At 39.3% G+C, this 14,542-nt stretch overlaps 1 protein-coding gene across 1 annotated transcript in view; it reads right to left on the bottom strand.

The window, feature by feature from the left end:
- HOOK1 (hook microtubule tethering protein 1) overlaps window positions 1-2,536 on the bottom strand; it is a 68,721-nt gene extending 66,185 nt beyond the window's left edge. The window contains exon 1 of the mRNA XM_010348363.3: window positions 2,241-2,536. Within this exon, the coding sequence (XP_010346665.2) occupies window positions 2,241-2,306 (66 nt within the window). The 5' untranslated portion in view covers window positions 2,307-2,536. The remainder of the gene's footprint in view (window positions 1-2,240) is intronic.
- Window positions 2,537-14,542: the final 12,006 nt, after the last annotated feature.

Below are 14,542 nucleotides of genomic sequence, written 5' to 3'. Positions count from 1 at the left end.
AACCAGAAATCAAGACAATATAATTTCACAAAGGAACAATCAAGTAAGAAAAGAATAATATAACACTGGATTTAGCAACCTGGTAATAAAGTGAAAGCCACAGAGGAAAGAAACTCAAGTGTAGTGGGTTGAAGATTAAATGAAGGTGAAAGAAGCATAAAGGGTGAGTATAAAACAACTCAGATTTGACTGTGAAGGAAAGGGGAAGTGCAGTATGATTTTAACATGGAGTGGTGGCTCTTTGTTCTTTTTTAAAAAGGGGGACTATGTCAGCAAGTTTATATGTAGAGAGAAAGGAGCCAATGGAGAGAAAGTAAATGTAAGTACAGAAAGGGAACAAATGATACAGTAACGTTTAAGAAGCTGTGGAAGGGATGGAGTTTAAACCCAGCGCCAAGGATAAGGAAGTGGTCACTTGCTTGAGAGGAAGAAGAGTTGGGGGCGCAGGTAGAATACTGATAAAGATCTGCTAAGAGGAGTGTGAGGGAAACTGTCTGGTTATTCTTAGGCATGGGCAATCTTATGAGAAAAGGTGCATTTGGCAGTAGCAGCATTAGTAGAGGCAACAGTTTGCACGGTCATTCAATTTTCTCCACAGTGCTCAGCAGCCCAAGAGAGGACTGAAGCAAACGACCAATTTTACTTTGTTATCTATAATTCTTTATCATTTGGTTTAAAATATTCTTGTAGCCTTTAAGGAATTTTATCTTCCACTGTAATTACACACAGCTGTGGCTACCACTCCAGCCCTCCGCAGTGCCTAGCTCGACATTGGAAGTCAATAAATTCTGGTTAAAAGAATGGATACAGTCACATAATATTTTAAAATATTGCAACACAAAAGAAAACTCTGTGTTTCTCCACCACCTCACGCGTGAGTCAATGACATCATAAAGACTAAGTTTAACACTTCAGTCAGATGAGGTTTACAACTACAATGTAACAGATTCGGATTACCCTTTAATTAGTCTGTTTTAACAAAACAAACCATTAAAAGTAATGTTGCCTTGTTTCATGACAGTCCTAAATACAGCACTTCCACCCTAGTAACTCTTTCAAATGAAAATACAGCTGAACGGTTAGCTAATTGCTTTTAACTTGCAAACCCTAAATATTTGCATTCCACTAAAAGCAAAAGTTATTTACTTACAAAGTGTAAAAGTCGCTTTAAATTATGATTGTTTCCAATAGACTTCAGACACTTCCATAAACCTAACTTTCTCATTCTTTGGAATTAGATGCATAGGAGATCACTAGGGAATCTCAACCGATTACAGCCTCCTCATCCAGTCTGTTTACATTCCATTCTGCACACACTCCCCTACACACAACTCAACAACTGGTTCGGAATGAGCATCATCAACAGCACTTTGTGGATCATCAAGCACCATCCTTGCTGAATATGGGTTAAGAACCACACCTGAATGCTAGCACTGATACCTTAGTAACTCTAAGAAGTGGGACGTCATTTTACTGACAGGAATACTGAACAATCTGGAGACAGACAGGCCTGTCCAGACCAAACACAAATTAACACAAATCCTAAACATTCATAAATCCTAAAAAAAAAATGCCATCTCATTTTCTTTAAAGAAAATGCTGTCCATCTGGAGGAAGAGGGGGCCAACGAGAAAAAAGGAAAATGAGCCCCCCACTCCTATTTTTCTCTAGACAGGAAATACGGGGAAACATCTCTTTGAAGCGGCTTCTACAAAATAGGATGTTCTAGAGTCCTGAAAGAGCACTAGTCTGGGAACTAAAACAGCCAGCCACCTCCTGGCCACCTGTGTCCAGGTAGAGCAAGGTGGTTTGGGGCTGCAGGGTTAGGTTTCGGAAGGGGTCTTCACGCCCAAGCGGACGAAGGCAAGAGAGTCAGCGATCTAGGAAGTCCGGGGCTCGGGGCGCTGCTCAGGGGGAGAAAATGGGCAGCGGGGAGGAAAGAGGACCGGCGCTTGGGTCATCCCCTAGCTGTTAGGGACACCGTGCAGGTCGAATCTTCTGGCCGAAGCCAGAGCCTCCACCGTGACACTCCCGGAGCTTCCTTTACCCCCACCCCCGGACACCGACCCCTGCACACACACCTGCCCCGCGACCCGCAGGTGGCACCCTCTCGGTCAAGGACGACACGAGGCGCGCCGGGCAGGGCGCGCCGGGACCCCTGTGCAGGTGGCCCCCGCTCACCTGGGAGAACCGGGCGCCCCGAGCTCCTCGCCTCGGTCCCCTCGCCCCCTCGCACTCACCCAGATCATGAGGCTGTCGCACAGCGGCAGCCTGGGCTGCGGCGGCGGCGGCGGCGTCTCCTCCATGGCCGGTGCCGCCGTCGATGACGCCGCGGACACCGAGGCTCCCTCCTGCCAGCGCTCCTCCAGGAGCCGCCGTCGACGACCTCCTAGCCCCAGGGAAAGCTCGGTACCGGGCCCGGCCCGCGCCGCTCACGCGCGAAACCTCGCGCTGCCAACGTGGCCGGCGTCACCCCCTCCTCACCCGCCCCCGCCTCGCTCCAGCGTTCGCCCCCTCCCCCGGCTGGGCCCCGGACGCGCTGCGGAGCACCTGAGCCCCGCCTCCTCTCACCCCTTCCCCCCTCCCCTCCGCCCACCCGTCCTGCCCACTCCCGCACGCCTCACCCCGCCGCCCTGAGTGACCTGAGCGCGCACCAATCACAGAGAAGGTAGGTTCCCGGCGGGGCGGGAGGGGCGGGGCGGGGGCGGGAAGAACCGGGATAGGTTGCGCAGGAGAGATTGCTGATTGGACATGCCCTCGTGGGCTCCGACCAATCAACGTGAGACAAGCCTGAGCCTTGGGGAGGGAGCGAGAGTGAGTGGGAAGAGGTTTATGACCTGGCAGGTGCAGTGAGGGCGGGGGCGGGAGGTTGAGCGCGGGCGAGCGCGCGTGCGCGGCGAGGATTGGTGAGGCTGAAGCCTGTACAGCCCGGGAGTGGCCGAAGTGGCAGAAGGGGCAGGAGGGCTTTGGGCTCAGGTGCCTTCCCGCCTTCTTCGAGGTAGCACGCCGCCTGGCCCACATTCTGCTTCCGAATTGTCTTCAGAAATAGATCTTACGGGCAGTGCGCCGTGGCTCACGCCTATAATCCTAACACTTTGGGCGGCCGAGGCAGTGGATCACCTGAGGTCAGGAGTTCGAGACCAACCAGGCGAAGAGGTGAAACCCTATCTCTACTAAAATTACAAAAGTTAGCCGGGCCTGTTGGCACATGCCGGTAATCCAAGCTACTTGGGAGGCTGAGGCAGAAGAATGGCTTGAACCCGGGAGGCAGAGGTTGCAGTAAGCCGGCATCGCGCCACTGCACTCCAGCCTGGACGACAGAGCGAGACTCCATCTCAAAAAAAAATAATAAAAATAAATAAATAAATAAATAAATAAATAAATAAATCATACCCATGAATTAAAACTCTTCGAGGAAGGAAAAGTTGATTTCCTCCTAGGCACTCATTGGAAAGGGGTGTTTTCATTTGCACACGTGGCAAATGTGCCACATTTATAAGAAAAATGAAGTCCGTCGATGCTTCTTAAATAAGCTCTCACGGGACCATATATCATGAGCAATTTTATTTTACATGGGCAAAAGGTAAGACCGTTTTCAAGTAGCAAAATAAACGAAATGTTTTGAAAATCATGGAAGATATCAGTGTACCCATTTTCCTTTGGCAGTTGAAAATTTGCTTTTTCTGAGACTGTTGCAGGATAGAAGGGGCGCGGGGAGGTGACCTAAAATTGGAAGCTCTCCAAGGTACTGATAGATGGCTTAGGTTATTGAAAAGGGCTAGACTGTTTTTAGTTTTGCTGTCCATTCATTCATACACTCATCAATTCATGCTCTGAGTAAGAAAACAGCTGTCTTTTTTTTATGTTGGTGCGTTTTTATATTTAGACACTGAAAGTTTAAAACTGATGGACGACTGCAATTAAAAGCCCCAAGTGTAAATCAGTCTCATTCTAAAAATAAAGTACATATGTTTGCTATTAACTCCCTTAACATTATTCCAGAACTTTCTTAACGCCTCCGGAGTCACTTTATATGCTAGGAACATTGGTAATGTGATTTGATGAAAACTAAAAGATTTAGGAACTGAAGACCTGGTATGAATCTTGACTTTATTCCCCACTGGTTGCTCTCCTATAGCCCCCAACCTCCACATCCCTAAGATCATCGTAATTAAAATGTAAACATACATGGTAAATGTAAATTGTAAACTTTGCAAATGAGTTGCTATAAACATATATACATATGGGAACGTCTCAACATATTTATCACTGAGAGCCACAAGTGACCTAATTACTCAAATAAAGTTATTTATGAGAGTAACTGGGAGGCAATTAAGTTATGCTTCTGGACTTTATAGAGAGTAAATTATCAGGGAAGGGAAAATTTGACAATCTTTATCAAGAAATTTTAAAATATCCATATCATTTAAACGCATTATTTAAATGCGTTCTGCTTCCCAGTCATAAATTCTACTGAAATCACCAGAAGTGCATTCGGGGGCTTTGAACAATGATATGCATGGCAATGCTGTGTATTGATCAATTGTATAATTGATTGATACAATGCCCAATAAGCAAGAAAGGCTAAATATTTTACAGCAGATTCCATGCTTTGGAGAATATTTAACTCAGGAAAGTTGTCACGATGTATACTATTAAATAAAAATTAGGTGAAAGTAACCATATGACCTCAATATTATAAATATTATTTATGTATTTTAATATACACACAGCAAGAAGACAAAGGAATTATCATCCAACTATTGTTATATATAAATGAAAAATGACTATTTTTACAATCTTTCGTATTTTCTGGGCTTTCTACAATTAGCTTATATTTATAAACAGAAAAAATGGCTTTAGAAGAAATGCTAAATACAACATGGGTTATCATTTCCATTAAATTGGCATTAATCCTTTAGAAGTTGGCATCCATGTTTGGAGAGTGGAGTGAAACTAACTCTTCAGCCCCAGCTGTGGGATTATAAATTGGTACAGTCTTTCTGAAAAGATTTTTGACAATATATATCAAAAACCTTTAAAATGTTCAAAGTCTTTAAGCCAACAATTTCATTTTTAGAATCTATTCTAAGAAAATAATCGTATGCCAACAAAGCTGTTGATTGCTGTACTATTTATCAAAGCAAAAAGAAAAGAAACAGCTATTAAATGTCTGGAAGAGAAGTGATTAAACATAGTAATTTACATGTATACAATGAAATGTATCATAGCATTAAAATATTTTAAAATAAGTTTAATTACTCAGGAAAATGCTTGTCACATAATGTTAAGAAAAAAAGTCATTATGCAATCTGTGCATACAGCATAGATCCCAATGTATACATAAATACATAGGCCAGATGCAATGGCTCAAGCCTGTAATGCCAGAATTTTGGGAGGCTGAGGTGGGAGGATCACTTGAGTCCAGGAGTTGTGATCAGCCTGGACAACATGGTGAGACCCCGTAGTTATATTGAATAAATAGATAAATAAATGTATGTATATATGTATTTATGTGTGGATGACTATTTGGGTGTGCCTAGGTGTATGTATATATACTGTATGCATACACACCCAGAAAGAGCAAAAAGGAAAGCGATTACAGAAAATATGCCAAGATGTTGATAGTGATGATGATAATGTCTAGGTATTGGAATAATGGGTGAGTTTTACCTTCTTCGTAATTTACAGTGAATTTGAAATTTTCTCCAGTGATTTTATTGTCACAAAAAGGAGTGAAGCCTGAAAATGTTTAAAGTTATGAATATGGTAGAATCTCAACTGTGAAAGAATATATATAGGAATATGTGCACACATACACATGTGTGCCCAGGCATGTGTGCGTGCATATGCATCCATACACAGAGACATTGAGAAGAGAGTTGGCAAAAATTAAGCACAAATCTTAGTGTTGTAGAGACCTGATATCACTTCTTGAGCAAATGACAATTTCACAATTTCAGTGAAGTTCAGTTTCAGCCTCTCTAAACTGGGATCATACTAGTATATTTCTGTGTGTTTTTGGATTGATTAGGAATTTTTTTGGTGGTAAGTTGGAGAAACCACACCTGGTACCTTTTTTTTTTTTTTTTAAATGTTGTTGGAAGGATATGAGAGGGTTCACAGATTCAGAGGAAGAGCTGAAGAACCCAGCATGGGAAACTGCAAGTCCCAGAATAGCTCACTGGATCTGGATAGCAAAAACGATGGGAGTCTTTTTAGGATACCACCACCTGGATGAGTAGGATAAAATGGCTGCTCAGTCTTTCTGAGTCATTCTGTTCAAGATTCCAATTCCAGGGAGAGCATCTGATTTACTTGTTTTGGGATTTGTGTCTAACCCTTTTCCAGAAGAAGATAAAGCACCTAGACTGGCTGCCCCACATTGACTGCAGATCCAAGGCAAGATCACAAGGCTGTTGCCCACTGAAAGGAAGAATGATGCTTGCAGACAAAAACAAAACCAGTTCTTTCCACATGACCTCACAGGATTGTTGTCAGGATAAAATGTAAATGAAATGCTTAATATAAATCTTAGCTTATACTAGTTGCTCAATACATTTTAGCTATTCTTTACACCATATGTGTGTGTGTCTGCACATGTGTGCACTGCAAAGAAACCTGAAAGAAAATATTAGTAAATGCTATTCATGGTAATTATTATCTTTTTGTATTTTTTAATTTCACCAAAATAGATGAATATTAGTTTTTTACTTAAAATGAACTTTTTTGTATGTGTTAGAGAGAAAGGATCAGGAAGAGATTTTTAGGCTCTGAATTGGTTTGTAAGTAAATAGATAAATGATAAGAGGAGAAAATCCCTAGCTAGGCACTTTAAATAGAACTGTAGTAGGCTCTACTTGTAAAGAGCATATCTGTGTCTTGCATATAACTGTGATGAAATGAAGAAATGGAGAATTCTAAGGCTTTTTCTGCTGATTTCTAGGTAACTGTAAATGTCTCAGAATGGATATCAGCTAGAAGACTCTGACCTGGACAGGCGTAGATGTGGTCACACAGTTCCTGCTAGTCATGCTAGTAGAGAGACCATGCCAGCAGCAAATAGTGCAATTGAATGTCAGCAGCAAAGCATTCATTCCTGAAGTAAATTATCAAACTCACACATAGAGAATTCTGACAGCATTGTTTATGTAAAACTTCCCCTTCTACAGACCCCCAGACACATGTCCTGCAAATGTTGAAGGTAGGAAGGAAGGGAAGATGAAGGCATGAAAGAAGAGAGGGAAGAAGGAGAAAGGAAAAAATTGCAGCATAGGATCAATCTCAGCAACTGAGACAAAGGTAGCCAGAATGATACGAGATCCACCACAGGGATTAGTTTGCTTTTCTAGATGATGCCCACAAGAGTGGTGTGCAATCAAATATGCAAAGATTTATAGCAAATAGCAAACGCAGGCTGCTTAAAGTCAACATCAAAGTCCAGAAGCAGTTGAATGCAGGAACTCCGACAATTTTCAGAATCTAGGAGGTACTTTGTAATAATAGCATTCAGGCCCTGGGGGAGGAGATGTATATGCCCTAGGCAGAGTTATAGGAAGAGAGACAAAAATGAAAATTGACATTTTACAACACCTCCTTGTTCTTAGGCCTGTAGCCACAGTGGGCACAAATACCTAAAGTGTACTTGAGCTCCATCAAATACCATACTAGGTTTTAGGGAAGCAAAACTAATCCCAGACATTATGGGTAAGGTTTAGCTCTCTGTTAAGGGAACAATCTTAAGAACAGTTGACTTGGATCTGAACGTTTAGGTAATGGGACGGGGAAGATAGGAAAAACAGCCTATGGATATTTTCAGCCAGTGTAACTATTAAGGTAGAGACTGAAGAAACGTGATCAAGGATGTGGATTCCTTCCCACTATGTATAAAAATGAATACTCATTCACCTTTCACACTGGCTTGAAACTGACTCTTGTTATGAAATTAATATTTATTTAAAACTGTAGGAGGTACTGGAAATTTTACTTCTAGGGCTTTGTAGACTTGAATTACACATATTTTGTATCACTTAATGAAACTGCCTTTTAATGCACTTTACTTCTGAGAGATGTTATTGCCAACATGTTGGGCTGCCCAAAGAGATTACACTGAGAATTCAATGGAGAAATTGAAGTCAAGTGCAAGTTCAAAAGAAAGGAAAATGCATCTCTGTCACTGAAGAATGCACATCCATAGAGCAAGAAATTTTAAAATTCTACCATAAACAGAAAAACAAATCTTAACTTTAAGGACTTTTGTTATTGCAGCCTGTTGTAGATTGGAGTTTCCAGGAAGCAGCCCCTGAGATGGTGATTAACATGTTGGATGATTATTAAGAAATGCTCTTGGGAATAACAGTTGTGAGAAAGCAGGGAAGGAAGCGGTAGTGGGCAGAGGGAGATAGTGGGCTGTGGTGCAGGCTCAATGAAAGTCTCAACTTCTCCCTGGGAAGTGCTGAAGCTGGAATGTTCCTTCCAAGTTGTTCCAAGTTTGAATGAGGGGAGCTTGGTCTGTATGCTTTCATGTTGACAAATCATTCATTGCATGTGGGCTGCCCTGGAGAGATGGCATGGCAGCTAGGCAGTTCACAAAGAAGGCTGATGGCTGATGGTTGTCTGCTGGAAAGACTTGCAGATGCTGGAGATATCCAGGCAGCACACCACAGTATACTCTCTAGAGCAGTAGCACCCACAGTCACTTTCGGTGGGGAAGAGGGTGCCATCACTCAGAATGGGAAATAATGTTGTTTAAGTGTGGGCAAGTATGACTGACAGTGTGGCAATAGATATCATAACCACCAAGTTAAAATAGTCACAGAGGAAGAATGCTGGCAGCTTTGGTTCTTGGAGTAGAAGTCACCAAAGTGAGGAAAGATTGTTGCCATAGTTATAATTTCATGTAAGGGATTAGTGTCAGCTAACTGAATGAATGACACCTTGGAGGATTTAAGGCTGGGGTTCCTGGGGAAACAAAAGTTACAAAAAAGATAAATCACTATACAGAGTAATTTTATCAATTATGTTTTAAACTTACAGGGAAAAGTATTTAGCTTGTCATTTATTAAGTAAAAATAAATGTCACCATTTCATTGATTAAGCACATGTAAACTCACCGCAAAGCTCTAAATCAAATATAATCACACCTAATTTATCTTATCCTTAATAACTCTGATGAGAAAGAATTTAAATAGCAAGATAAATGTAGCATTTTTTCAAATACTTAAAACATCAAGTAAAAATGGGCATTTAGTAAAAATGCACTGATAATGTAACCAATCTAAAGTATCATAAATCCTGGAGTTTATATCTCAGTTTATCTGAGTGAATCACAAGACCTGTCATCATTTTACACTCTGTTAGAAGAGATGATCCGTGGTTCTCATTCAGCTGGTGACCTATTTTTTATGTACAAAAATCCTTCTAATCCATGTAAGCAGGTTTTTAAAACAAAGACCAAACAGTGACACATAGTGTCTAATCATTTAATCCACAGATGTTTGTCTCTAAAAAGCAAGAATTACAGTATAACAAAGGGTACCTTCTATTTTGTTGTTGTTGTGTGTTTGTTTGTTTGTTTGTTTTTGAGACAAGATCTCACTGTGTCACTCTTGAGTGCGGTGGCATGATCATGGCTCACTGCAGCTTCAAACTTCTGGGCTGAAGCGATCCCCCCACCTCTGCCTCCTGAGTAGCTGGGACCACAGACACATGCCACCATGTTCAGCTAATTTTTTCATTTCTTGTAGAGATGCAATCTTCTTACATTTTCCAGGCTAATCTCAAACTCCTGGGCTCAAGCAATCCTCCCACTTCAGCCTCCCAAGGGCTGGGTTTACAGGCATGAGCCACCATGCCTGGCTATTCCTATTGTTTTTAAGTGAGTTGAAAATTACTGTTTTAAAATTAAAATTATTTAATTACACTGTATATATGGAAAGTAGATAAAATCACATTTGCAAGATGAATTTCACAGATTTAATAAAAATATAATGTTTAAGGATGATAGATTATCACTATGTTAGAAATATTGCTTATACTTTATTATCACTTGAGAAAACTGCATTTGAAACTATTGTTACAAAATGTGGTATTCTGAAGCCTCCACATGTATATCAATTGAAAATACATTAAAGTAATATTTGCCTAAGGAGTTAGAGTATCTTGCCTTCCCTCCATGTGTTAGATAAGTATAAGTTATGTATAATATAATAAAATTTAAAATGTCAAAATGATAGAGGGAAGAACTTTATCTGATCATTTATGGACATTAGAAAATGGGGATACTTAATCATAAACATTAACAAATTGTGCTGTAAGAACAAAGAGCAAAAATGAGAATGCCAAGAAAGATGTGCTGAGGGTTTACTGAAAGCTCCTGCAGAAAATTCCCTGAAATTCAGTCGTGGCTAGCAAAATTTTTGAAAAAATTTAACCCAGTAAATGAGTACTTCCTAATGTGGTTTGGGAATATTCCCCAGAGATCTTTAAAACAAAATGACCAAGAAATAATGAAAAACGAAACTAAGTAGAAGCTAGCTTTATACAGAAAAGAGGGAGGTGCACATTTCATTAAAGGACTTGCCCCTGTGAAAAGGTTTCATGTGAACATGATTGCTGACTAAGAACATTTCCAATCATAGAGCTATGAACAATAATAATAATAGCTAAAAGGTATGGAGCACTTATTAGGTGCTATGCAGTATTTAATGTACTTCACTTATGCTAATTCATTTACCTAAACAACCTGATAAAGTAAGTAATATTTTTTTTATTTTATCTTACTGATGAGGGACTGATGCATCAAGAGATACCCAAGCTCATACAACTAATAAATTGCATACCTCATAAAACCTCTTTCCAGATGTGAAGAGGAGAATCCTCCCTGGGGAGATCAGAGCTGATTTTTAAAGACAATCATTGCAAATAAAATATAGCATATGAAATCCTTCTTCAATCATTGCAGTTTCTATATTTTCCCTTGTTATTGAAATAGTTCTTCAGGGAGTCAACATTCTGTTAGTTAAACACCATGAAACAAGAAAATCCATCGTGTCTAGGTGAGTGAAATTCATGATTACCTGTTGGAGAATCTACTGACTGAGGTTCATGACTATAGTTAATGACTCAGGGCTCGAATATGTTAAGCTTTTGGCATTTTGTATCTGAAGATGAGCTTGGATTATTGTTTTTACCCATTTTTTCATATAAACCTCAAAATTTTTTGAAGAATAATTAAGTTGGCCATTTGGATTAAATAACTAGCCTACCTGTGAGGCTGTATTTTTTTAAAAGTACGAAGTCCAATTTTAGGTTGTAATTGCCACATTGACATAGAGACAGAAAGACGAATGCATATAAATAATTCAAGAGTAACAAATAATTACCCTTTGCCCTTTCATACTTCAGTATATATCTCTGAAGAATAAGAACATTCTCTTACCTAATCACATAGAATTATTATATTTGGGAAAATTAACATTGACATAATAGTATTGTCTAATATGCAATCCTTTAAATTTATCTAATAATCCACAATTATTTTTTTCTTTCTCTTTTTTTGGGGACTCAAAGTCAAGGAATCAGGATTATGCACTGTATTTGACATGTTGCTTCAGTCTTCTCTAATCTAGGTCAGTTTTCCACTTTATGTGTGTGTGTGTGTGTGTGTGTGTGTGTGCGTGTGTGTGTGTGTGCGCACGTGTGCACGTGCGTACGTGTGTGAGAGAGAGAGAGAGGAGGGAGAGAAAGAAAGAAAGAGAGAGATTTTTCATGACAGCAACATTTTTGAAGAGTCTAGTAGATTTGTTGGATTGTTTCTTTGTGATCAGATTTGGTTTAACTATTTTTGGAAGAGATTATATTGTCAGCTTAGTGTATCACATTATCAATACCATGGTACTAGATTGTCTAGTTACTAAGGGCATTAAATTTTATCATCTGATTAGAATGATGTCTACTCTCCATTATAAAGGTATTTTCCCATTGTTATTACTAAATAATCTGAGAATGTGTGTGCGTATATTTTTACCCCCAATTTGTTTCACTCAATGCCTTTAGCACTATTAATACTTACTATCAGAATCAAGTATTACTATGGTGGTTGTAAAAGGGTGGTGGTTTTCTATTTCCACTATTCCTTTGATATATATTAGTTGATATTGTTCTATAAAAAACAGTTTTTCCTCTTTCTTCATAACACCTTTAAGTTTTTAAAAGTACAAATATGGACTATAAATATATTTTCACTCTGCATGTTATAATCCATTCCTGACACAATTCATTTTAATAATCAGTCTATCAGAAGTTCAACCTGTGGGAATGCCTTCACATTGGCTTCTGTATCTTTTTTGCATATTATGGTTTTTTTGTGTACTTCCAGACACAGGATATTACAGGCTCATTTTGTACTTTCTTTGACCCTGCAATGGAATCAGCCTTTTCTCCAAGGATCCCTGGTTCCATGTTGTGGTGAATGATGCTTATTAAGGCTGGATGTCTATGAGCAAAGCAGGCTCCATTTCATAATTTCATTCCTTGAAAATGATATTTTAGTCACCTGTTAAAATAGGGTCACTCTTGTAAAAACTATAATATTTAACCTAATAGTGATTTACACTTTAGGGTGAACATATTTATCAGCCTGTTTATTTCATAAAGGGTAATGGTGGCAATGGTGAAGTTAGAGGGCCTGTGGGGGAAGAATGAAAGCGAATATCAATTTCTTCTATTCCAGGCACCATCACCTACATGATTTAAATTAATCCTCATAAAAATCTAATTTTTGCAAGTGAGGGAGTCACTTGTTCAAAGTTACTGTTTGTATTGTAGATATCCCAGAATTAAGACCCTTATTTGTTTGACCCTAAAAGCTTCATCTGTGACTTCTACTGCCACAGGCCATTCTTCAAGTGAAGTAAGTAAGTCTGGGTGCTGAGAATACAAATTTCACCCACTTCAAGTTTCAAGAAGGGCAAACTCTGGTCATGCTGTCTTCTTTGTTTCACTTGAAGTTGTTCATCATGATCTGCATGTACAGCCTCCCTTGCATTGTCCTTTGGTTGAGAATAACGTTCAAATGTTTTCCCCTATTGCTCGAAAAGTCTGTGGGAAACAATTTCCTATTTCATTTGCTTTCAGTGTTTATTCAAAAAGAACAGATAGGCATCTCAAACTGAATGCTGTTTCAGTTAGATTATTCATTACAAGTACTCTCTGTTGCCAGAAGTTAGTGCTGGTGGTGGGAAAGCTTGTTGTAGGCTTGTAAATGATAACTGAAACAAGCTGCCTGAGAAACAACGTTGGGTACAAAGTACAGAAGAACATGTTTTTGTCCCCTCTTCATTATTATCTTGGTCAAGTTCCTGAACTCTGTTGGCTCTCAGTTTTCTCAGTGTAAGTGGAGACAATAATAGTTTGCCTGCCTGAAGAAATGAGGTGAGCTCTCTAGTACAAAATCAACAACCACATGTTGAATATCTTCTTTAGACAGAACCTTTCCCTTGACATTAGAAATGTGGAGAAATATAAGGCTGAGTTCCTGCACATATTATGCTTAACATCTAAGATGCAAGACTTCCATCTTAAAAGGACAAATAAATAACATGGAGACATATTTGTAGCACAGTATGTGAGTATCAAACACAAGGAAAAGGATTACTCACCAATAACATTATAAACTTCTCAATTTAAAATAATAATAAAGAACACTTTTCTCTTTTTTAAAAAAAATTTAAGTTTAGGAGTAGATGTACAGGATATACAGGTTTATTACATAGATAGACCTGTACCATTGTAGTTTACTGCACAGATCATCCCATCACCCAGGTATTAAGTCCATCATCCATTAGCTATTTTTTCTGATGCTCTCACCACCCCACAGGTACCTAGTGTGTGTTGTTTCCCTCCATACGTCTATGCATTTTCATCATTCACCTCCCACATATAAGTGAGACCATGCAGTGTTTGGTTTTCTGTTCCTATTTTACTTCGCTGAGCATAATGGCTTCCAACTCCATCCATGTTCCTGCAAAGGACAATATCCTATTCCTTTTTATGGCTGCATAGTATTTCATGGTGTATATGTACCACATTTTCTTTATACAGTCTATCATTGATGGATATTTAGGTTGATTCCATGACTTTGCTATTGCAGATAGTGCTGCAATGAACATATGTATGCATGTATCTTTAAAATAGAATGACTTATATTCCTTCTGGTATATACCAAGTAATGGTATTTCTGCCTTTAGGTTTTAGAGAAATCACCACACTATCTTCCATAATGATTGAACTAATTTACACTCCCATCAACAGTGTGAACACATTCCTTTTTCTTCATAATCACTGCAGCATCTGTTGTTTTTTGATGCTTTAACAGTAGCCATTGTAACTGGTGTGAGATGGTATTTCACTGTGGTGTTGATTTGCATTTCTCTACTGATCAATTATGTTGAGCTTTTTTTCATGTTTCTTGGCTGCATGTATGTCTTCTTTTGAGAAAGATTTGTTCACATTCACTTTTTAATGTTTTTTTTTTCTTGTA

The sequence above is a fragment of the Saimiri boliviensis genome, chromosome 11 (assembly GCF_048565385.1).
Source record: "Saimiri boliviensis isolate mSaiBol1 chromosome 11, mSaiBol1.pri, whole genome shotgun sequence".
Classification (NCBI taxonomy): Eukaryota; Metazoa; Chordata; class Mammalia; order Primates; family Cebidae; genus Saimiri; species Saimiri boliviensis.
Note: the sequence above shows the minus strand (reverse complement) of the source record. Positions and strands in the feature narration are given on the sequence as shown.